General features: G+C 42.8%; 2 protein-coding genes across 2 annotated transcripts in view; one reads left to right on the top strand and one right to left on the bottom strand.

The window, feature by feature from the left end:
• The window catches only part of LOC143275350 (cAMP-dependent protein kinase catalytic subunit PRKX-like), a 107086-nt gene extending 98748 nt beyond the window's left edge, over positions 1 to 8338 (top strand). The window contains exons 4-8 of the mRNA XM_076579390.1: positions 20 to 153; positions 1745 to 1840; positions 5279 to 5336; positions 6181 to 6258; positions 8037 to 8338. Coding sequence (XP_076435505.1) covers positions 20 to 153; positions 1745 to 1840; positions 5279 to 5336; positions 6181 to 6258; positions 8037 to 8162 — 492 coding nt within the window. The 3' untranslated portion in view covers positions 8163 to 8338. The remainder of the gene's footprint in view (positions 1 to 19; positions 154 to 1744; positions 1841 to 5278; positions 5337 to 6180; positions 6259 to 8036) is intronic.
• LOC143275349 (uncharacterized) overlaps positions 1 to 16525 on the bottom strand; it is a 28449-nt gene extending 11924 nt beyond the window's left edge. Inside the window, exon 1 of the mRNA XM_076579389.1 lies at positions 15643 to 16525. Coding sequence (XP_076435504.1) covers positions 15643 to 16050 — 408 coding nt within the window. The 5' untranslated portion in view covers positions 16051 to 16525. The remainder of the gene's footprint in view (positions 1 to 15642) is intronic.
• Between the last annotated feature and the right edge of the window lie 9413 nt (positions 16526 to 25938).

Raw genomic sequence — 25938 nt, forward strand, 5'->3', positions numbered from 1 at the left:
TGTGTGTGTGTGTGTGTGTGTGTGTGTGCACAGGACGTGGACGCTGTGCGGCACACCAGAGTACCTGGCGCCCGAGATCATCCTGAGCAAGGGACACAACAAGGCGGTGGACTGGTGGTCACTGGGTGTCCTCATCTTTGAGATGCTGGTCGGGTACGTATGTACCCCTGTTTCTCTTGTTGTGCTGTTGGGTGGGTACGTATGTACCGGTGTTAGATCATCCTGAACAATGGACGCAAGTACTGTTGGTTGGGTACGTTTGTACTGCTTTGAAAACATCTTGAGCATGGGACATAAGTACTGTTGGTTGGGTACGTTTGTACTGCTTTGAAAACATCTTGAGCATGGGACATAAGTGCTGTTGGTTGGGTACGTATGTACCGCTGTGATTTTGTCCTGAGCAAGGGACATGAGTATTGTTGTTTGGATACGTATGCACCGCTGTGAGATCATCCTGTGAGATCATCCTCAGCAAGGGACATAAGTACTATTGGTTGGGTACGTATGTACCGCTGTGAGATCGTCTTGAGCAAGGGACATAAGTACTATTGGTTGGGTACGTATGTACCGCTGTGAGATCATCCTGAGCAAGGGACATAAGTACTGTTGATTGGGTACTAATGTACCGCTGTGAGATCATCCTGAGCAAGGGACATAAGTACTGTTGATTGGGTACTAATGTACCGCTGTGAGATCATCCTCAGCAAGGGACAAAAGTACTATTGGTTGGTTACGTATGTACTGCTGTGAGATCATCTTGAGCAAGGGACATAAGTACTGTTGATTGGGTACTAATGTACCGCTGTGAGATCATCCTGAGCAAGGGACATAAGTACTGTTGATTGGGTACTAATGTACCGCTGTGAGATCATCTTGAGCAAGGGACATAAGTACTGTTGTTTGGGTACGTATGTACCGCTGTGAGATCATCTTGAGCAAGGGACATAAGTACTATTGGTTGGGTACTAATGTACCGCTGTGAGATCATCCTGAGCAAGGGACATAAGTACTATTGGTTGGGTACGTATGTACCGCTGTGAGATCGTCCTGAGCACGGGACATAACTTGTTGTTCCTGGTTGTCCTCATCTTTTGAGATTCCTGTCGGGTATGTAAGTATACCCTTGTTTGTGTTACTGTAGTGTGTTGGTCGGGTAGGTGTGGATGTACCTAGGCCTGTTTCTGTTGCTGTACCGTGTTTAGTTTTTTGGTATCTGGCGACGTCTTTATATCTGTGATTCTGGTCGGGTACATATAGATACAGCCTTGTTTCCTTGGGTGGGAGTATTTCCGTATTGTACGGATTTCCGTATTAACATTCTCTCTCTCTCTCTCTCTCTCTCTCTCTCTCTCTCTCTCTCAGTCTCTCTATCTATCTCTATCTATCTATCATATCTATCAATATGTATCTCTTTCTTTTCTTTTTTTCATGTTTTTTCTTCTTTTGTTTTAATTCCTTTCGGTATTAAGACATGCATGCGATTTTGTTAAGCAGCCCCAAACATTTCACGCACGCACGCACACACACACAGAGAGAGAGAGAGAGAGAGAGAGAGAGAAGAAAAGAAAAATGACTCACTGAAGTGAATGACGGTGTGAGGGGTGTGTGTGTGTGTGTGTGAGGTGTGTGTGTGTGTGTGTGTGTGTGTGTGTGTGTGTGTGTGTGTGTGTGTGTGTGTGAGGTGTGTGTGTGTGTGTGTGTGTGTGTGTGTGTGTGTGTGTGTGTGTGTGTGTGTGGTGTGCAGGTACCCCCCGTTCTATGCGGACAACCCGTTCGGAATCTACGAGAAGATTCTGTCCGGTAAGGTGGATTGGCCCAGGAACATTGACCTCGTGGCTAAGTAAGTTCTGTGCCCAGGGGGGTGTCTTTTCATCACCATCATCATCACCATCATCATCATCATCGTTGTCATGGTTTCCTGTGTTATCATCATCATTATTGTCACTATAGTCGTCGTGATCGTTGTCATCATCACCACCACCATCGTTGTCGCGGTTTATTTGTGTTGTCATCATCATTGTTTTATCACCGTAGTCGTCGTCATCATCATCATCTTTCATCATAATCATCATGATCAAGGGTTTCTGTGTCATCGTCATTATTAGTAGTGTCGTTATCATCATCATCATCATCATCATCATCATCCTCATAATCGTCGTGGTGAAGATTATCATCCTCATTATCATTGTTGTCTTGGTCATGGTTCCTGTGTTATCATTATCGTCATTAACATCTTAGTAGTCGTCACCACGGCCATGGTTTTTATCATGATTATTATCGTTGTCATGGTCATGGTTTTCTGTTTGATCGCCATCATTATAGCAGCACCGTGATTGTCGCCGTTATCAGCTGTCAAGTCGTCGTCATCATTTGAAAACTATCATCATTGTTGTCATGTTCGTGGGTTTTTGTATCATTCTCATCATCATCATTTATGTTCACGTCCAAAATTAAAGAAGACGACATCTGTCTTCATACGTTATTTCAGAATCGATATGTGATAACAATGGTGTGGACTCACTAACGGGAGTGATTTCTTGGGATGCTTTGAAAGACCTCGAAAACCGAAGCTGATTTTTTTTTTTCAATTTTTATGGATCGTTGTGAACAGCTTGCTTTTGAAGTTTGAATGATGAAGGTGATGAGAGAGAGAGAGAGAGAGAGAGAGGGGGGGGGAGGGGAAAGGGGATTGATTTTTTTAGTACATGTGTGTTTGCATGTGCATGCATGCATTAAAAAAAAAGATGTTAATGGTACCATAGCCTATTACGCATCGGGCCAGTGAAGGCATTTGCACTGTACTCTCTCAAACTTTGATCCGATTCGCAGACCAGTCCCAAGTTTAATTTCAAACTATTATCTAATTCATTACAGACTAAATGTTGCTCTAAAGTCAAGTGCATATCCTTCAGTAATGTGGTAATGAAGTATATATATATTCTTTTACTGTGATTTGATAAAGCCTTGCCTGCACAAAAGTGTCTCATCACAAGTGACTGGGAACGATGTTATTTTTTACTTTTTGCATTCATTATCGGTTGTTTCGCTTTTTAGATTAACGACTTTTCATTTTAGGAAGTCCGTTAAATAATTTTTCTGCAATTGTATTTAGATATTTGTTATTGAAATTCCCCCCGCACCCCCCCCCCCACACACACACACACACCCACATACCCTGTTTCCCCCAGCCCACCAGCATCCCCCTCCCCCTCCTCCTCTAAACGATAATACTCACATGTATATATCAACACTCTGACAAAATATCTTCAGTCACCGATATGTTTGACGAGACATTAAACAAAAGTCCTCCTCCCTCATATCCACTGTGTCCAGGGCTCGGCACAGGAAGGCAGTGAATTTATGTCCACTGTGTCCAGGGCTCGGCACAGGAAGGCAGTGAATTTATGTCCACTGTGTCCAGGGCTCGGCACAGGAAGGCAGTGAATTCATATCCACTGTGTCCAGGGCTCGGCACAGGAAGGCAGTGAATTCATATCCACTGTGTCTAGGGCTCGGCACAGGAAGGCAGTGAATTTATGTCCACTGTGTCCAGGGCTCGGCACAGGAAGGCAGTGAATTCATATCCACTGTGTCTAGGGCTCGGCACAGGAAGGCAGTGAGTTCATATCCATTGTGTCCAGGGCTCGGCACAGGAAGGCAGTGAATTCATATCCACTGTGTCCAGGGCTCGGCACAGGAAGGCAGTGAATTCATATCCACTGTGTCCAGGGCTCGGCACAGGAAGGCAGTGAATTCATATCCATTGTGTCCAGGGCTCGGCACAGGAAGGCAGTGAATTCATATCCACTGTGTCTAGGGCCCGGCACAGGAAGGCAGTGAATTCATATCCACTGTGTCCCGGGCTCGGCACAGGAAGGCAGTGAATTCATATCCACTGTGTCCAGGGCTCGGCACAGGAAGGCAGTGAATTCATATCCACTGTGTCCAGGGCTCGGCACAGGAAGGCAGTGAATTCATAGTCACTGTGTCTAGGGCTCGGCACAGGAAGGCAGTGAGTTCATGTCCACTGTGTCTAGGGCTCGGCACAGGAAGGCAGTGAATTCATATCCACTGTGTCCAGGGCTCGGCACAGGAAGGCAGTGAATTCATATCCATTGTGTCCAGTGCTCGGCACAGGAAGGCAGTGAATTCATGTCCACTGTGTCTAGGGCTCGGCACAGGAAGGCAGTGAATTTATGTCCACTGTGTCTAGGGCTCGGCACAGGAAGGCAGTGAATTTATGTCCACTGTGTCTAGGGCTCGGCACAGGAAGGCAGTGAATTTATGTCCACTGTGTCCAGGGCTCGGCACAGTAAGGCAGTGAATTCATAGTCACTGTGTCCAGGGCTCGGCACAGGAAGGCAGTGAATTTATGTCCACTGTGTCCCGGGCTCGGCACAGGAAGGCAGTGAATTCATGTCCACTGTGTCTAGGGCTCGGCACAGGAAGGCAGTGAATTCATGTCCACTGTGTCTAGGGCTCGGCACAGGAAGGCAGTGAATTAATATCCACTGTGTCCCGGGCTCGGCACAGGAAGGCAGTGAATTCATGTCCACTGTGTCTAGGGCTCGGCACAGGAAGGCAGTGAATTTATGTCCACTGTGTCCCGGGCTCGGCACAGGAAGGCAGTGAATTCATATCCACTGTGTCCCGGGCTCGGCACAGGAAGGCAGTGAATTCATAGTCACTGTGTCTAGGGCTCGGCACAGGAAGGCAGTGAATTCATGTCCACTGTGTCTAGGGCTCGGCACAGGAAGGCAGTGAATTCATATCCACTGTGTCTAGGGCTCGGCACAGGAAGGCAGTGAATTCATATCCACTGTGTCTAGGGCTCGGCACAGGAAGGCAGTGAATTCATATCCACTGTGTCTAGGGCTCGGCACAGGAAGGCAGTGAATTCGTATCCACTGTGTCTAGGGGTCGGTATAGGAAGGCAGTGAATTCGTATCCACTGTGTCTAGGGCTCGGCACAGGAAGGCAGTGAATTCATATCCACTGTGTCTAGGGGTCGGTATAGGAAGGCAGTGAATTCATGTCCACTGTGTCTAGGGCTCGGCACAGGAAGGCAGTGAATTCATGTTCACTGTGTCCCGGGCTCGGCACAGAAAGGCGGGGCCCAGTCCTCTCTTTCCGTCGTTTTAACCTTTCCCAACCGAAGTCGGGTACATCCCCAACCCATTGACACCTGGGTGGAGGGGAGAGAGTCTGAGGGAAGTGCCTTTCCCCAAGGACACAGCCCCTAATTGTATGGAAAGGGTGTGTCTTGTCTTTGTTGCAGAGATTTGATCAAGAAGCTGCTCGTTCAAGACAGAACACGGCGGCTTGGAAACATGAAGGTGACACTGTGTGTGTGTGGAGGGGGGGGGGGGTGCGTGTGTGTGTATGTGTCTGTGTCTGTGTCTATGTGTGCCTGTGTCTGTGCGTGTGACTTGTGTGTATGTGCTTGTGTGTGTGTGTGTATGTATGTGCACGCGTGCGTGCCTCTGTGTGTGTGTGTGTGTGTTATTTTCCCCCCGCCATGTAGACAGGCATACTCCATCGTCGAGGATGTGCATTCAGGGTGTATCCGATCGCTGACATGAAATCCTGCTCTGTTGCTATGCGTGTACATTGCTATACCTTCGAAGGGGGTAATGGCGCCGGTAGATACGCACATATGTTGATTAGGAAGGTAGGGGGGAAAAAACCACAAAAACACCAGAAACAATTGTCCATGGAGGAATCAAGCCCAGAAGGACCCACTGATTGAAAACGCAACATTCTAACCACTCGGCTATCGTACAGTAGTGGAACAATGTCTCAGAATGGACAGGCCTGACACTGGACGATGCCCCGAGAGAGAAATGGAGGGAGCTGGTTGTCAGGTCGTCAGTGCTGCCCCTGCGGTCGTCAGAGATGACAGGATAGCAAGAGACGACAGTCATGTGTCATGTATAGACAGCCATGCAGATAGTCATGTGTCTTTTAAGACAGTCATGCAGATAGTCATGTGTCATGTATAGACAGTCATGCAGACAGTCATGTGTCTTATATAGACAGTCATGCAGATAGTCATGCGTCTTATAAAGACAGTCATGCAGACAGCCAGGCGTCTTATAAAGACAGCCATGCAGACAGCCAGGCGTCTCTATGGAGTAGAATGAGTAGTTTATTAAAATATTGTTCTTGTTTCTCTTTCAGAATGGCGCTGAAGACATCAAGAGACACAAGTGGTTCAAAGCCCTTGACTGGGCCGACGTTGCAGCCAGAAAGTTAGAGGTGTGTACACTGTATTCACCACACAATGTTCCTAGAGGTGTGTACACTGTCTTCACCACACAATGTTCCTAGATGTGTGTACACTGTATTCACCACACAATGTTCCTAGAGGTGTGTACACTGTATTCACCACACAATGTTCCTAGAGGTGTGTACACTGTATTCACCACACAATGTTCCTAGAGGTGGGTACACTGTATTCACCACACAATGTTCCTAGAGGTGTGTACACTGTATTCACCACACAAAGTTCCTAGAGGTGTGTACACTGTATTCACCACACAATGTTCCTAGAGGTGTGTACACGTACTGTATTCACCACACAAAGTTCCTAGAGGTGTGTACACTGTATTCACCACACAATGTTCCTAGAGGTGTGTACACTGTATTCACCACACAATGTTCCTAGAGGTGTGTACACTGTATTCACCACACAATGTTCCTAGAGGTGGGTATACTGTGTATTCACCACACAATGTTCCTAGAGGTGTGTACACTGTATTCACCACACAATGTTCCTAGAGGTGTGTACACTGTATTCACCACACAAAGTTCCTAGAGGTGGGTACACTGTATTCACCACACAATGTTCCTAGAGGTGTGTACACTGTATTCACCACACAATGTTCCTAGAGGTGGGTACACTGTATTCACCACACAATGTTCCTAGAGGTGTGTACACTGTATTCACCACACAATGTTCCTAGAGGTGTGTATACTGTGTATTCACCACACAATGTTCCTAGAGGTGGGTACACTGTATTCACCACACAATGTTCCTAGAGGTGGGTACACTGTAATCACCACACAATGTTCCTAGAGGTGGGTACACTGTATTCACCACACAATATTCCTATGGGGTGGGTATACTGTGTATTCACCACACAATGTTCCTAGAGGTGGGTACACTGTGTATCCATCACAAAGTTCTGACGTCCAATGATAAAAGAAAATAGTCCGCACGTGCGTTTGACCAAAATATATTTCATGCACGTGATATGATGCGGATGAATCTTGAGACGTCGTGAATGTTGAACAAGTTCGTTAAAATACGTTAACTTTCGTTTGTGTGGAATGTTCATGGTTTGGTATTTCACTGAAGGAACTAGCACTACCTTTTGCATTCTGTAAATGAAACTTTTCTTTCGTTGTGTATACTGGTCTCTGTTGTTTGGTGGTGGTGGTGGTTTTGTTTAATTTGGTGAATATGTGCACAGCTGTTGCCAGATGAACACAGAGGTAAATCGTATTTTGCTGGTTGTTTTTGATTGTTTGTTTGTTTGTTTGTGTTTTTTGTTGTTGTTGTTTTTCCGGGGGGGTCGGGGGGTTCAAGGCAAATCGGTACCTATATTTATGGTATTTATGATGAAGTCGCGACAGATTCTTATCCAACTCTAATGTATAATGATAATGATAAATGATAATGATAATAATTATTATAATAATATTAATAATAATAATAATAATGATAATAATAATACTAATGATGATTATAATAATAATAATAATGATAATAATATTAATGATATGTCAACAAAAATGATTATCGAATAATATTGATGATGATGATGGTTCTTGGCCCTTATATATATGTGTGTTATCATATAGGCTATATGTATATATATGTATATGGTGATAATGATTATACATAGATATATACATACATGCATTTACATAATTTATGTGTACATTTGTATATGTATATTTCAACCGTACAGCACGTCAAATGTCCAACACAATAACAACGTGACCTCCAACAAACTGTCATCTTCCTCCAGGCGCCGATAGTGCCCAGGCTGTCCCACGACGGGGACACGTCCAACTTCGAGACGTACGACGAGGGAGACTGGAAAAAGACTGCCCCCGCTGCGGAAAAAGAGGTGGAACTGTTCGAAGACTTCTGACTGACGAGAAGGACACCTCGGTGCTCTTCAGCCACTCAGCCATTCTGCTGCGGCGGTGGGCTGATGGAGAGACAAGGAGACAAGGAGAGAAAAAGGAAGACAGGAATGAAGAGAAAGAAAATGGACAAGAAAAGGGGGTGGGGGAGAGTGGGAGAAACAATGAATGGTGTCAGATTTTGAACCCCCCCTCCCTCCCTCCCTCCCTCCTTCCTCCCTTCCCCCCTCCCCCCCCCCCCCTCCCCCCCGAGCTCAATTTTTATGTGTGCGTGAGGGTGTGAAAAGGAGGTGGAGGAAGTGTTGGAAAAATCCATTGGACTATGAACAAATCCTTTTTTTTTCTTCTTCTTCTTTTTTTTTTTCCTTATGTGGAAAAAGAATGAAAGTTGAAGCGAGAGACAGAGATATGTGTATAAGAGAGAGAGAGAGAGAGGGAAGAGAGAGCGAGACAGAAACTTGAAGACTTGTGATGCCAAAAACTTTCACTCGGCCTTCTCCGTCTGTAAATAGTCTGGAGTAATTTATAAAGCGAGGGAGAGAGAGAGCAGAAATATTTGTAAAAACTTCTGACTTAAAAAAAAATTATATCATCATTTTGTCATGATGTGTGTGTGTGTGTGTGTGTGTGTGTGTGTGTGTTTTCCTTATCCACATAGCTAAATATTTCCCTGTCTTGAAAAAAAAATTCTTTTTTCCATAATCATTCTTTTTTTTATTCTTGTATTCTTGATTTTATTTCGATCATTTTCCTTGCATGTATCTTTCATTTTATTGTATTTTAGTTAATGTGTTTACTTATTAGTTGATTTTTATTCATTCGTTTTTTTTTTTTACATACAAACCTGTGATACGTTCTCAAGGCCCGACGAGAACGTTGGGCGAACATGTAGGTTTGATAACTGATGCTTTTTTTTCTTTTCTTTTTTTTTTTTGAAGCAGATGTGGTGTAGCTTATGTGGATCAGCCCGCACGCTTTGACACCTTGTTGAAACACACTTCACAGTGAGAATGGGGGTAGTGAGGGCAGGGCTAACATTATCTGCATTGATTTTTTTTTTAAAGCATGTTCATGAGGCTTTGTTTTTCAGTCGTGTCTGGTGAATGTGGAAATGTATCACAATGAATGGTTACCTGTATGTTGTCGGTGTTTCCCGATTGTTCTTTTTATCTGTGTTGACCTTTTTCTGGATTTTAACTGTAAAATTATGTACTGTTTCTAAGGGATTTTTATGTACAATGTATATATATTTTTGCTCATTTGTTGCGGTAAAGCAATAGTGATTTGTTCCAAATATTTTGGTCTTTTTTTTTAAGTTTGTTCGCTGAAACCAATTTCTGTGATCAGGTCAAGCAAATAACTGACGGGTTTATCGGCCCATAGCGGTCTGTCGGGCTATAATCAGCGAGAATTGATTTGATGTGATGTGATTTTAGTCTCCGAGAACAATTGAGATGCCAAGTTTTCTGTCTGAATGTCTGTAGGATTCGAACTCACAACCCTGTGAGCTTGACACTCCACCGACAGAGCTTATCAAGTACCCTTGTTTTCATCCTGGAGTGGTTTGTGAAAAGTCATCCAGTTTATGTGACGTAGTTCAATCCTCTACAATCTGGACCTCCCCCTGTGAACGCCAGAAGAACGGCCAGGACTTCATCCGTCTTCAGACGACCAGGACTTCCCCCTTGAAATACCACAGAACAGCCAGGACTTTACCCCTCTACAGACAGTCAGGACTTCACCCCTCTTCAAACAGCCAGGACTTCCCCCATGGAATATTAGAACAGCCCGGACTTTGCCCCTCTTCAGGACTTCCCCCATGGAATACCATAACAGCCAGGACTTCCCCCATGGAATACCATAACAGCCAGGACTTCCCCCATGGAATACCATAATAACAGCCAGGACTTCCCCCATGGAATACCATAATAACAGCCAGGACGTCCCCCATGGAATACCATAATAACAGCCAGGACGTCCCCCATGGAATACCATAATAACAGCCAGGACTTCCCCCATGGAATACCATGATAACAGCCAGGACTTCCCCCATGGAATACCATAATAACAGCCAGGACCTCACTCCCGTAACTCCAGACCTCTGAGGTCCTCCCACCCGAACAGATAGCTAGGACTACTCCCCCTCGAACAGCGAAACCTTCACAACACCCAGACCCCAGCACTGAACAGTTAACTGGACCTTAAGGGCGCCAGTGGCCAAAAGGTTGTCAAACCTCCCCGTTGTGCTGGTGTTCTTGCAGATGATAACTGTATGTATGATAGTCAGTCGTGTCCAACTAGGACCACCAGAACAGCAGAGGAGGCAACTGCTGTCCCGACTATCTGGGCTAGAATTGATTATAGTGGAGAGTGTCTTGCCCAAGTTACATCCACACTCTCTCGGCCAAGAGGGTTTTAGGACAGTCGGCGTTGAGATGGTTCCCAAAGGACAACTAGCTCCCAAGAAAACTACAGTGTGACTAACTGGATGTTTGATTCGTGACCAAAACTATGCATGACCAGTGATAACTGATCAGCAGGTCAGAAGAAACAGCCTATGCCGCCCCGTGTCTGTCATGTACCTGTGACCCTCTACCTAGAAATGAGTCGGTGGCTGCTTTTAACAGTTTTGCACAAGAGGAGGAATTGTGCTAAGAAAGTATTGTAATTACTGGATCTTGATAGATACTGATTCTGCGGTAACCTTCCTTGATCTTGATAATTACTGTTTCTGCGGTAACCTTCCTTGATCTTGATAATTACTGTTTCTGCGGTAACCTTCCTTGATCTTGATAAGTAACTGATTCTGCGGTAACCTTCCTTGATCTTGATAATTACTGTTTCTGCGGTAACCTTCCTTGATCTTGATAATTACTGTTTCTGCGGTAACCTTCCTTGATCTTGATAATTACTGTTTCTGCGGTAACCTTCCTTGATCTTGATAAGTAACTGATTCTGCGGTAACCTTCCTTGATCTTGATAAGTGACTGATTCTGCGGTAACCTTCCTTGATCTTGATAAGTACTGTTTCTGCGGTAACCTTCCTTGATCTTGATAAGTAACTGATTCTGCGGTAACCTTCCTTGATCTTGATAAGTACTGTTTCTGCGGTAACCTTCCTTGATCTTGATAAGTGACTGATTCTGCGGTAACCTTCCTTGATCTTGATAAGTGCTATTTCTGCGGTTAACTGATTCTGCGGTCACTTTCAGGTATAATATGACCTTGAAAGTACAAATTCTTTTTAAAAAATGTGAATGTAAAAATCTGCCTTGAAAATATGTCCAAAGCTGTCTTTTAGTAATAGATGTAAGATATTTTCACATCAAGTTTTATTTTATTGAAATCAATTCCTGCAGGGATTAATCTCTTCACGGGATTATCGGTCAGACGTTGTACAAATGATCTGAAAGTCGTTTTTATTGTTCGAAAGAGCGCTGAAATGCTTTCAGGAAATGTTTTCTTAACGGATTAAAAAAAAAATACACGTCAGTTAAACGTTGTGGCAGATTCTAGTCGACAGTAAGGGGGCTTAGTGGGTGGTGCCTTTCATATGTTGAATCAGAACAGGCAGTAACTGAACACCACCGAAGTGACTCAGCAGCTGTGTAGGGTCTCCTCTGCTGTGTGTCCTCCCGGCGACCTAACATTGATTGTGCCGCTGTGGACTGCCGGCACTGAGACTGCAGCAGACGAAACCGGGTGCGGCTGTTTATTGGGGGGGGGGGGGCGGGGGGGGGGGCTCAGGATGAGCGGCGTGGGCGTGGCATTATGCCACTGAAGTGTGCATATGGTGGGGCAAACCCTATTTCCCCAAACCACCCACCCCCAAAAAAATTTGTGGTTGACTATCGCATATTATGATCTATTTAAGTTTTACGTATGAAGTAAGGTTAAGGTGTAAGAGATTACTTTACATTTCATCACTGATGTTTGATATCTCTTTAACCCTTTAACTGCTGCACATTGGTGAAATGAGATCAGCGTGTATCTTCTTCTTCACTCGTGGGTTGCAACTCCCACGTTCACTCACATGTAGACGAGTGGGCTTTTACGTGTATGACCGTTTTTACCCCGCCATGAAGGCAACCATACTCTGCTTTCGGGGGTAGATCAGCGTGTATGAAAGTGCAGTTACTATTTTTTGTGTGCTCATGATTGGTGCACATGTTGTTGTTTTTCTTTCAATAAAAGTAATGCAATCACAAGAGAAGATATCTAAATACAGAACGGTGACTGACATCCTGACCTGTAAGCTATGTCTTATCTCAGTGAGGTGACAGCCCTTCACTGACATCCTGACCTGTAAGCTATGTCTTATCTCAGTGAGGTGACAGCCCTTCACTGACATCCTGACCTGTAAGTTTTGTGTTATCTCAGTGAGGTGACAGCCCTCCTCTGACATCCTGACCTGTAAGTTTTGTGTTATCTCAGTGAGGTGACAACCCTTTACTGACATCCTGACCTGTTAGTTTTGTGTTATCTCAGTGAGGTGACAACCCTTTACTGACATCCTGACCTGTGAGTTTTGTGTTATCTCAGTGAGGTGACAGCCATTCACTGACATCCTGACCTGTGAGTTTGTGTCATCTCAGTGAGGTGACAACCCTTTACTGACATCCTGACCTGTAAGTTTTGTGTTATCTCAGTGAGGTGACAGCCATTCACTGACATCCTGACCTGTGAGTTTTGTGTCATCTCAGTGAGGTGACAACCCTTTACTGACATCCTGACCTGTGAGTTTTGTGTTATCTCAGTGAGGTGACAGCCCTTTACTGACATCCTGACCTGTGAGTTTTGTGTTATCTCAGTGAGGTGACAACCCTTTACTGACATCCTGACCTGTAAGTTTTGTGTTATCTCAGTGAGGTGACAACCCTTTACTGACATCCTGACCTGTGAGTTTTGTGTTATCTCAGTGAGGTGACAACCCTTTACTGACATCCTGACCTGTAAGTTTTGTGTTATCTCAGTGAGGTGACAACCCTTTACTGACATCCTGACCTGTGAGTTTTGTGTTATCTCAGTGAGGTGACAGCCCTCCTCTGACATCCTGACCTGTAAGTTTTGTGTTATCTCAGTGAGGTGACAACCCTTTACTGACATCCTGACCTGTAAGTTTTGTGTTATCTCAGTGAGGTGACAACCCTTTACTGACATCCTGACCTGTGAGTTTTGTGTTATCTCAGTGAGGTGACAGCCCTCCTCTGACATCCTGACCTGTAAGTTTTGAGTTATCTCAGTGAGGTGACAGCCCTTTACTGACATCCTGACCTGTGAGTTTTGTGTTATCTCAGTGAGGTGACAGCCCTTTACTGACATCCTGACCTGTGAGTTTTGTGTTATCTCAGTGAGGTGACAGCCCTTTACTGACATCCTGACCTGTGAGTTTTGTGTCATCTCAGTGAGGTGACAGCCCTTTACTGACATCCTGACCTGTGAGTTTTGTGTTATCTCAGTGAGGTGACAGCCCTTTACTGACATCCTGACCTGTGAGTTTTGTGTTATCTCAGTGAGGTGACAGCCATTCACTGGCGAAACATAATTGACATCAGCTTTATGTGCTTGTGTGTTTGCTGTTGTTGTTTTGTTGGGAGACATTCTGAATCGTTGATTTGTGGTGTTATGGATGTTTATGTTATACTTTTTGGCTTGATGTATTATGAACAATATAAATATTCTGTTTGTTTAGAGGTTATTTGTTATATATAGTTGAAGAAAAATTACTTCTTATTTTTAAGATAATGGCAAATATTGTTTGAGTTTGTTGTTAAGTGGACCTCTTTTTTGATGTTGTATTTTAGTTATGTTATGTAGTGTTATATGCTACTATTATTATTATTGTGTGACTTTTTTTTCGCGTGTATTTTTGTTAAAGTGCGTGCATATCTCCATATGGGTGTGTGTAAACGTTTGTGCATTCATGTCACTGTGTGTGTGTGTGTGTGTGTGTGTGTGTGTGTGTGTGTGTGAGCGTGTGTGCGTGTGTGTGAATGTGCGTACATAATGAAATACACATGCACAAGTCTGGAAAAAATATTCATGATATTCATTTTCTTTCTTGTTGTTGATGTTTTTCAAGCGGGATTCCTTTGTGTCGTTACTTTGATTTCCTTGATTCCTACAAGGCTAGGGAATCATCAGCCTTTAGCAAATTAGAGATGGGATTTGGGGGCAGGTTGTTGGGGGGAGGGGGGAGTGTGTGTGGGGGGGGGCGGGGGGGGGGGGTATTTGAGGATGGGGAAGGAGCCAGGAAAGACAAAGTGTATTGTTTTCTGTCGTAACTTGTGAATCACCAGTGATTGCTTGGCTCTGGTCAAGCTTTACACCGTTTTCTTTTTCTTTTTTCTGTGAGAGAGATAGAGAGAGGGGTGGGAAGGGGGGGGGGGAATCGGTAAGGTACGAATTGCGGGTATGTGTGGCATGGGATGGACGGTGGAGGTATCTTTATTTTCTGTCGTAACAGCCGAATTAAAATCTTCAGTGACTGGCGCAGGAAAACTTATCTCCCACACGGTTGGGATTTTCTTGTCACACAGACACACAGACACACACACACACACACACACACACACACACACACACACACACACAGATATCATAAGTCGTGATGGCGTGTCCGGGTGGGAAGAACACATTCAAGTCAAAACAAAAGTCTTCACACCTCTGTGTGTGTGTGTGTGTGTGTGTGTGTGTGTGTGTGTGTGTGTGTGTGTGTGTGTGTGTGTGTGTGTGTGTGTGTGTGTGTGTGTGTGTGTGTGTGTGTGTGTGTGTCTGTGTGTGTGTGTGTGTGTGTGTCTGTGTGTGTGTGTGTATGTGTGTGTGTGTGTGTGTGTGTCTGTGTGTGTGTGTGTGTGTGTGTGTGTGTGTGTGTGTGTGTGTGTGTGTGTGTGTGTGTCTCCCAGCCCTCCCTCACACCGAAGAGAGGCGGTCCCAGAATGCAGGCAGTCAGCCCTGCAATAACACGGTCATAAAGGGAGACAATCCCACAGAAACAGAAGAAACAGGAGAAAGAAAAAGCCCCACACAAAACAGATAAGGAATACAGCGAAGTACTCACACAGAGAGAGTGGATGAGGAGAGGGAGGGAACGAGAGAGAGAGATAGGGATACAGACTACGAACTTATGATAAATCTCTATGATAAATCTCTCTCTCTCTCTCTCTCTCTCTCTCTCTCTCTCTCTCTCTCTCTATATATATATATATATATATATATATACACGTTGTTTTTATTTGCTCTGTGTGTGTGTGTGTCTGTCTGCGTGTGCATGTGTGTGTGTGGATGAAGGCAGACGGAGAGAGAATGGTTTAGGGAGGGAGGGTTTGAGGGTTGAGAGAGAGGTTTGGAGGGAAGAGAGACGGTTTGAGAATGGAGAGGGGGCGGGGGGGGGGGGAGATGATTGGAGAGAACAGGGGAAGAGTGGGGGAAGGGGAAGGGGGTACATAGAAGACAGACAGAGGGTGGGAGAGGGTCACACCTTACCGCCGTCTGATGGAGTCTCCCGTCGGTCCGACGGATGAGTAGGCAGGCAGGCCTATCTGGCGGTGTGTCCTCATATAGGAGTAAGAGGCCGATTCTGGATGCACAGCACTTCTCACAGGTGTTGCAAGGGAAAACGTCTCCAGAAGTTGAGCCATGCTTCCTTCGCTCACGCTTCTCCTTAATGGCCAGCGTTCTCTTGTTTTCAAACGTCTTTATGCCACTAGAGCATAGCATCCTCCAGCGACAGCGGTCAAGGGCATCAGTTTCCCAGGAAGCGATGTCTATGTCACAGGCTTTGAGGTTTGTCTTCAAGGTGTCCTTGAAGCGCTTGCAGGGTCTTCCAAGTTCACGGTGGCCTTCCTTCAGCTGGCCATACAAAAGCATCTTCGGGATCCTGCTGTCTGTCATGCGGACAACGTGTCCTGTCCAGCGTAGGCCGCTCCTCTCTAGGACCTGGAAGTTGGAGACCCTGTCTTGACACTTTATACCGCGGTCTCAACCGAACGATTAACACTCAGACCATCACTTACCAAGTCTGTATCATACAGGATTCGATTCCGCAGACATTTAGGAACACTTCCAAGTCGGGCGCATTATCGCTAGGCCACTGCCACCGGCAGCTCCACATGAGGAGAGAGGAGAGAGAGTTCTATTGTTCCGTGAAGTGAGATCTGTGCCAGATAGAAGGCCCCCATTCCTATGGCTGCACATACAACACAGAAACCAAAAACAAATGTTGAAAAGTGTGTGTGTGTGTGTGAGGGAGAGGGGGACAGAGGTTAAAGTCGTTGTTTTATTTACGGTGTGACTGTGTGCGAGCGACCGAGCGGGAGAGAGAGAGTAGTGTGTTGTTTTTATTTCCTGTGTGTGTGTGCGTGTGCGAGAGAGAGAGAGAGTATAGTACGTTGTTTTCATTTGCTCTGTGTGTGTGTGTGTGTGTGTGTGTGTGTGTGTGTGTGTGTGTGTGTGTGTGTGTGCGCGCGAGAGAGAGAGAGAGAGTATAGTACGTTGTTTTCATTTGCTGTGTGTGTGTGTGTGTGTGTGTGTGTGTGCGAGAGAGAGAGAGAGAGAGAGAGAGATTATAGTACGTTGTTTTTATCAGTTTGCTCTGTGTGTGTGTGTGTGTGTGCCAGAGAGAGAGAGAGGGAGTGATTATAGTACGCTGTTTTGTTTGCTCTATGTGTGTGTGTGAGAGAGACAGACAGACAGAGAGACACAGAGAGAGATTATAGTGCGTTGTATTCATTAATTTTGCTTTGTGTGAGAGAGAGAGATTATAGTACGTTGTTTTTGTTTGCTCTGTGTGTGTGTGTGTGTGTGTGTGTGTGTGTGTGTGTGTGTGTGACGTTACCCGGAATTTCACCTGTTTCTCTCCCAGTCAAATTGCACACGATAGGTCAACAGTGGGTCTTCTTTCCTACAATGTGCCTGTGTGTGAGCACGTGTGCGTTTATCAGTGGCTCAGCGCGCGCGCGCGCGCGCGCGCGCGTGTGTGTGTGTGTGTGTGTGTGTGTGTGAATGCCTGCGTATTTTTGGCGTCGGGAGGGAAGGGGGGTAGGGGAGGAGTGTGTGCGTGTGCCTCTAGCTCTGTGTCTGTGGAGGGGGGTGAGGGGCGGAGCGTGCATGTGTGTGCGTGTGTGTGTGTGTGTAATGTATCCTATAATAGCATCTCTCTCTCTCTCACACACACACACTCTCTCTCTCTCTCTCTCTCTCACACACACACACACACACACACAAGCAATATCTAATTCATCACTGTTAACAAACAATAGGTTGGTTTTTCGGCAAAGAACGTCAAGAATTTACCGCTGTGGTTGCACGTGTGCGTCAGTTTATCACAGTGGCTTTGTGTGACAGAAAGATTGTGTGTGTGTGTGTGTGCCGGGGCGCGTGCGCGTGCTTGCGTTTGTATGTGTGTGTGTATGCGTGTTTGCGTGCGTATGTGTGTGTCTCTCTGTCTGTCTGTCTGTGCGTGTATGTATGTGTGCGTGTGTGTGCGTGCGTAGTAGTAGTCTTCAGTTTAACGTCTTCCATTTTAAGGGATATTAGTGTGCGTGCGTGTGTGTGTCTGTATGTGTGTGAATTTCTCTGTGTGTGTGTTCGCGCACGTGTTTATGTGGGTAAGTGCTATCATAATTTATTTTATACACTTGAAGAAAAGCCAACAACATAGCTTCATTTGTTGCTGTTGTTGTTTTGTTGTATTTCTTCAGAATTGTTGTTGTTGTTTTGTTGTTGTATTTTTTCAGAATCGTTGCTGTTGTTGAACGGTGAACGGTGAATTTCTGTGCCTGTGTCCTGACAATAAACTAGTCTTGAGTTTGAGAATATGACCTGGTTAATTTGAAATGGTTATTGACGAAACAAAAGCCCACTCACTGGTACGAATGAAACCACGAACGCAGAAAGACGGGCGCAATAGATGAGTGGTTAAAGCGTTGGACTTTCAATCTGAGGGTCCCGTGTTCGAATCTCGGTGATGGCGCCTGGTGGGTAAAGGGTGGAGATTTTTCCAATCTCCCAGGTCAGCATATGTGCAGACCTGCCAGTGCCTGAACCCCCTTCGTGTGTATACGCAAGCAGAAGCTCAAATACGCACGTTAAAGATCCTGTAATCCATGTCAGCGTTCGGTGGGTTATGGAAACAAGAACATACCCAGCATGCACAAACCGAAAACGGAGTATGGCTGCCTACATGGCGGGGTAAATAAACAAAACGGTCATACACGTAAAATGTTAAATGTTACATGTTTGTCTGAGTGTGTAAATGTGCGTGCCTGAAATCTGAAACGAATGATGAGCGCCCTATGGCAGCCATCAGTCGGCTCTACCCAGGTTGTGCAAATGACCCCGAGTTTGTAAAGCGCTTAGAGCTTGGTCTCCCACCAAGGATAGGCGCTATATAAGTATTCATATCAATCAATCAATCAATCAATCCAAAAGAAAGACCAAAGAATAAAAAGAAATGGACAGAAAACACGAAGACACACACAACACAGAACAGCCAGCTGTAGTGATGATGGCTTCTGTGATGGCTTGCTTGGAAGGGGGTCATATATATATATACAAATATATAGCAACACACACACACACACACACACACACACACACATATATATATATAAACAAAAAAATATATATATAAACAACAAAAACCAATACACACACACACACACACACACAAACGATATATATATATATATATCGTTTGTGTGTGTGTGTGTGTGTGTATTGGTTTTTGTTGTTTTTGTTCTATTTTTGTTTTAATTGTGCTCAGCAAAATCTGTTTTATTCCTGTTCTCTGTTGTTGAGATATAGGACACGTCTTCTTTTTTTTCTTGGTGTGTGTGTGTGCGCGCGCGCGCGCGCGTGTGTGTGTGTATGTGTGTGTGTGTGTGTGTTTTAAATCAGGAAATAATTCTTGTTTTTTTCCCATACCGTTGCCTGTGCCTCAAAGTTGTAATCATTGCAGAGTTTATGGAACTTTGTACGCCTCTCACCGTACAAATCCATTCTGTGTTTCACAGACAGAATAAAGTGTTGTTGTTGTTTTTAAATTGAATAGAATGGTTTGAAGGAGAAATGTTGCATTCAGTTATGTACAGTGTTAAGTTGTATCTCAGGAGATGCTTTTTTTATGATTGATTGATTGAGTTCTGGGTGGTGGTTTTGTAACCATGCGACAATATGAGAAATCCATTTGATTTTTTGCTGGAAGTTTTTTTGTTGTTGTTTTTTATCTTGTTGTTTTATTTTTGTTTTATTCTATTTTGACCTCATTTGCATGCAGGTCATGGAGCACATAGTTTCTTTTTAATTCTCTCTTTTGTTTTCCTTTTTTTTTCTTTTTACTTTCTTTCCCTTTAGTGCCGCTTCAGCGTGCCTGCTTCACAGGTGTTTTAGATTTGTTTGTTTTGTTTTGTTTTGTTTTTGATCCACACCTGCACAGTTTGGTGCTGTGTGTGATGGTGCGCAGTTTTCTTCTGTGTCGTATTAGCCCATGTTTTACTGTGTTGTGTTGTGTTGTGTCGTGTCGTGTCGTGTCGTTGTGTTGTGTTGTGTTGTGTTGTGTTGTGTTGTGTTGTATTGCATTATATATGACTGTATTGTAGTGCGTTGTATTACTCTTTGTCATAGATTTCTCTGCGTGAAATTCGGGCTGCTCTCCCCAGGGAGACCGCGTCGCTACTGGTAAGTGCAGCGCAACCATTTTTTTCTGTCTGCAAAGGTATTTGTTTTCCTATCAAAGTGGGTCTTTCTACAGAATTTCGCCACAAACAAGCCCTTTGTTGCCGTGGGTTCTTTTTACGTGCGCTAAGTGCATGCTCCGCACTCACCCGAATCACTAGCGTCCAGACCACCCCTCAAGATCCAGTGGAAGGGGAGGAAATTCTGACGAGTGTGGAAGTGGATCTCTTGCCCTCAGATTCTGTCGCTCTGTGGGTTGAGGCGTAACCACCAGGCCCCCACTGCACTATATGCATAATAATAATAATAATGGTATTTATATAGCGCTGAATCTTGTGCAGAGACAAATCTAAGCGCTTTCGCACCAGTCATTCAAGCGCATGCATAACTCTAAAACTGGAGAAACTGAAGACAAGGAAGAGGCAGGGAAGGAAGGCTGTTTTTGGGAAGAATTTGGTTTTTAGGCCAGACTTGAAAGAGCTGAGTGTGCAGACCTGACGAAGCGAAAGAGGAAGTTCATTCCGAAAGCAAAGTCCAGACGGAGACAGAGAAAGAACGGCGGCCAACAGTTGAGTGTTTGAATCTGGGTATGCATGAACAGAGTGGATCCGAAGCCGATACGTAGAGAGCGAGATGGAGTGTAGAGGTGAAGGCAGCCACGGAGATAGGAAGGGGCTGATTTGTGAATACATTTATAACATAGAGTGCTGATCTTATACTTTATTCTGTGTGAGACAGGGAGCCAGTGGAGATGTTGGATGATATGCAGTCGTGTCTGACCATGACCATCAGAACAGCAGAGGAGGCATCTACTGTCCCGACTATCAGGGCTAAAATTTGATTATAGTGGAGAGTGCCTTGCCCAAGTTACATCCCCACTCTCTCGGCCAAGAGGGTTTTAGGACAGTCGGCCAACTAGCCCCCAAGGCTGCAGCACTAAGAGCCAGTGCAATCTTGCCTCCTGGTTTGAGAGTCATAGTTCTTCATCTAAGCTGTACATGATTAAGCACTGCAGTGGAGAAACCATTGATCATACAGCTCTCACTTTGCTGTTGGCCCAACTGTGTGAGCTCATGTCAATCTGTGATATACACTGAGCGCCCACTGCACCACACTGCTTTGTATAGCACTGTTTTCTTCGGTGTATATATATATCCGTCCTTAACTGCTGACTTCAATATGTGGAACAAGTTGTTTTCCGTGTCTGTGTCAGGTTTTTTTGTTGGTTGGTTTGTAGCACATGTGGGGTAGCGTGTATGAATCAGTCCGCACGCTTTGACTCCACCTTGAAACTGAAACTGAAACTGCACTCAGTTAAATTGAATTAATCATATAATGCAGTATTGCGCTGTGCTGCTCTCTTCCATATATAGTATAGCGCTATACCGAACCGTCCCTTGATGCGCTATATGTTGTTGCGTGGTATGTTGTTCTGCTTTGAGTTAAATACAGTGTTCTGTGTACTTTTCAATAACTGAATTACAGTCCATACAGGAAAGTATGTTTTTCAGCAAACAAACACCAACAACAAAAAATGCTACCAAAAAAAAAAGAAGATGCTTATTCAGTTACTGAAACTTGGTATTGATTACGACGATGTTTTATCAAAACATGAAGAGATCCGTTTTGAATTTGAATATCAAACAGAAATATTCTTTATTAATATACCAACAACAACAAAATAGACTAAGCTACAAAACAGATGCTTTTTCAGTTACTGAAATTTTGCATTGATTACAACGATTTTTTTTAATCAAAATATGAAAAAAGATCCTTATATTTTGAATTTCAACATTAAAAAGAAAGATGTCGGCTTTATTCTTTATCACGATGCCAAATAGTGTGAACATTGTAATGAAAGTCAATAGTGTGAACATTGTAATGAAAGTCAATAGTGTGAACATTGTAATGAAAGTCAGTAGTGTGAACATTGTAATGAAAGTCAATAGTGTGAAAATTGTAATGAAAGTCAATAGTGTGAAAATTGTAATGAAAGTCAGTAGTGTGAAAATTGTAATGAAAGTCAGTAGTGTGAAAATGGTAATGAAAGTCAGTAGTGTGAAAATGGTAATGAAAGTCAATAGTGTGAAAATGGTAATGAAAGTCAGTAGTGTGAAAATGGTAATGAAAGTCAGTAGTGTGAAAATTGTAATGAAAGTCAATAGTGTGAAAATGGTAATGAAAGTCAATAGTGTGAAAATTGTAATGAAAGTCAATAGTGTGAACATTGTAATGAAAGTCAGTAGTGTGAACATTGTAATGAAAGTCAGTAGTGTGAAAATTGTAATGAAAGTCAGTAGTGTGAACATTGTAATGAAAGTCAATAGTGTGAAAATGGTAATGAAAGTCAGTAGTGTGAACATTGTAATGAAAGTCAATAGTGTGAAAATTGTAATGAAAGTCAGTAGTGTGAACATTGTAATGAAAGTCAGTAGTGTGAACATTGTAATGAAAGTCAATAGTGTGAAAATGGTAATGAAAGTCAGTAGTGTGAACATTGTAATGAAAGTCAATAGTGTGAAAATGGTAATGAAAGTCAATAGTGTGAAAATTGTAATGAAAGTCAATAGTGTGAAAAAGGTAATGAAAGTAAGTAGTGTGAAAATGGTAATGAAAGTCAGTAGTGTGAAAAAGGTAATGAAAGTCAGTAGTGTGAAAAAGGTAATGAAAGTCAGTAGTGTGAAAATTGTAATGAAAGTCAATAGTGTGAACATTGTAATGAAAGTCAGTAGTGTGAACATTGTAATGAAAGTCAGTAGTGTGAAAATGGTAATGAAAGTCAGTAGTGTGAACATGGTAATGAAAGTCAATAGTGTGAAAATGGTAATGAAAGTCAGTAGTGTGAACATTGTAATGAAAGTCAGTAGTGTGAAAATTGTAATGAAAGTCAGTAGTGTGAACATTGTAATGAAAGTCAGTAGTGTGAACATTGTAATGAAAGTCAATAGTGTGAACATTGTAATGAAAGTCAGTAGTGTGAACATTGTAATGAAAGTCAGTAGTAAAGTCAGTAGTGTGAACATTGTAATGAAAGTCAGTAGTGTGAACATTGTAATGAAAGTCAGTAGTGTGAACATTGTAATGAAAGTCAGTAGTGTGAAAATTGTAATGAAAGTCAATAGTGTGAAAATGGTAATGAAAGTCAGTAGTGTGAACATTGTAATGAAAGTCAGTAGTGTGAAAATTGTAATGAGTCAATAGTGTGAACATTGTAATGAAAGTCAGTAGTGTGAACATTGTAATGAAGTCAGTAGTGTGAACATTGTAATGAAAGTCAATAGTGTGAAAATTGTAATGAAAGTCAGTAGTGTGAACATTGTAATGAAGTCAGTAGTGTGAACATTGTAATGAAAGTCAGTAGTGTGAACATTGTAATGAAAGTCAGTAGTGTGAACATTGTAATGAAGGCATCTTCCACTCCCCTCTTTGGGGATACCGCGGGCTGTTTCGGTTATAAATAGTAACCTCACCTTCTGGAAATTCTGTGCCAGAAATGCCTTGTTTCTGTTTTCTCTCTCTCTCTGTCTCTTTGAAAACGATATAACATATAAAGTATATCACAACAAGGTTTAGACTTGGTATTTCTGATTTGGCTGTACATAGGTATAGATACAAAAAAGTGAAAGAATCTGATTTGATTTGTCGTATGTGTAAACGTTCAAAAGAAGATGAAGTTCATTTTGTTCTTTGCTGTGAAGTACTGAAAGAAATTAGAGAAACTTTTATTCGATCGACAACCTTGTCTCTTCAAATTGGTTCTATTGTTGTCTTGTACTGACCATGATGTTGTGCGAAATTTGTCTCCTGTTTTTCTACAAAGCATTTAGATACAGGGACATTCTCACTTCTTAATGTTCCTGATTAACCTGATGTATCCATAGCTGCATTGTTTTGATCTTTATGTCTTAAATGATATGATTATGGTCTGTTCACTTTCCCCTTCATGAGGGGCCTTGGCCTAAAATGAATAAACCATCTGAATCTGAATCTCTGTCTCTGTCTCTCTGTCTCTGTCTCTCTGTTCGTCTGTATCTTTCTTGCTCTCTGCCGTGCTTGCCCATTTACCTGTATTGTTTTTCTTGAAAGCCTTGAAGATATATATTTACATACATATATATATAGAGAGAGAATGAATGATATGTATGCGTATATATATATATATATATATATATATATATATATATATATATATATATATATATATATGTTATGTATATATTTTGTTCTGTTCTTGGTAATTAGGCATTCTTACTGTGCTGTATTCTTTTCTGGCGCCTGGGACGTGTGAATTGCCCGCTTTTGTATACATGTGTTTTTATATACCTGTTCTTCTTCTTATTTATTTATTTATGTACGCTTATAGTTGACTTCATCACGTTTTTGCGCCTTATGCATATTATTAGTAGTGGTAGTAGTTTTTTTTTTTATGTATTTATCTATTATTTATTCACCCTTTTTTTCTTTTTTTTCCCCCTCAAGGCCTGACTAAGCGCGTTGGGTTACGCTGCTGGTCAGGTATCTGCTTGGCAGATGTGGTGTAGCGTATATGGATTTGTCCGAACGCAGTGACGCCTCCTTGAGCTACTGAAACTGAAACTGAAACTGTTCTTATTCATTACTGTGTTTATTATGTTGAATCATGTCTATGTTCGTTTGTTTGTGTGTGTGTGTGTGTTGTGTTGTTTTTTTTTGTTTGTTTGTTTGGGTTTTTTTGTTTGTTTGTTGTTGTTGTTTTTTTTTTGGGGGGGGGGTTGTTTGTTTTTGTTGTTGTTGGGTGTTTGTTTTGTTTTTTTGTTTTTTGTTTGTCTGTTTGTTTTGTTCTTTTTAATTGTCTGGCAAAACATTTAACGGAATTTGTTAACGTCAGAGGCAAGTCTTGGATTTATTTCTGCGTGGCTGTTGTTTTGCCCCTTTTTTCTTCTTCTTCTTCTTTTTTCCTTTTCAATCGTCTTTCAAAAAAGACAGAAAAAAGGACGGGTCAGTCAACGTTAGAGGCAAGCGCAAGGTTTATTTCAACATTACTGTGTTTTTATGTCTTTTCTTTTTCTTTTCTTTTTTTTCCTCCATCATGTTCTACAGGATCGATAATGTTTTCAGTGTTTGTATGGTCTTGGGTGGTGAGCTGGGCTATAATCAACAATGAGAAATAATGAAACATGGATTCCTCCACGCTGTAATTCTCAGTTCCCAGTTATCATGGCCTGAAGACTAGAATAGCACATTAAGATCTTGATCCTATTCCCTAAGCGCCTCTTTTCACCCACATACCAATTGCTTTTGTCTATTTACTGAGGCGTATGTTTGAATCAAATTAACGTTGTTTGATTTTAAGTTATGTCATCAGATAAAAACAAAGAAATTCAGTGTGTTCCTTCAAATTCAAAGCAGATTTAAAATAATAATATATAAAAAATATATTAAAAAAAACACGTTTATGTTGTTGTTTTCCTTTTGATTAGGATCGAATCATATTTTAGGAAGACCATTCAAGTTGTAATCAACAATGATATCATCATTATTATTATTGGTACCTATGCAGTGCCTGTATCTCCAGTCAGTGACCGAAATTCCAAGGCCTTCCCAGTCCATTCCCCTTTCTTTTTTCAAGCAAGCCTTGACACTTTTTTTTCTCTTTTCCGCAGTCTGTGATGTACTAATGGTGCTGTTTTGCTCTGACGATTAGGTAGTGAGATGTAAACACTGGGATGGGCACTAGCTGCCCATTCTGCAGTGTTATTTGCCTATATTGCCTTTTTATGTATTTTTTGTTTGGTTTTGAAGTATTGGTGTGTTTTTGTTGTTGTTTTTTCCTTTTTTATGATTTTTGGTAACCTGGGGATGATAAATTAAGCTGAATGGCTGGCGTCCTCAGCATGGCCTAGTCTTATTTGCCATAAGGAGCTAAATGGTTGGGGAAACTGTGTCATGAACTGTGTTTTGTGGGTTTGTCTTAGCGGTTTTTTTGTTGAAGTTGTTGTTGTTGTTGTTTTGTAAATGTGACAGTTTTGTGTTGGCGGGGTTGAGCATTTGTATGGTTTGACAGTCCTGATATGGCCCTGTGCGGTCGGCTGGACTATAAGCAACACGAATGAGGATAAGAATAAA

The sequence above is a fragment of the Babylonia areolata genome, chromosome 30, assembly GCF_041734735.1.
Source record: "Babylonia areolata isolate BAREFJ2019XMU chromosome 30, ASM4173473v1, whole genome shotgun sequence".
Classification (NCBI taxonomy): Eukaryota; Metazoa; Mollusca; class Gastropoda; order Neogastropoda; family Buccinidae; genus Babylonia; species Babylonia areolata.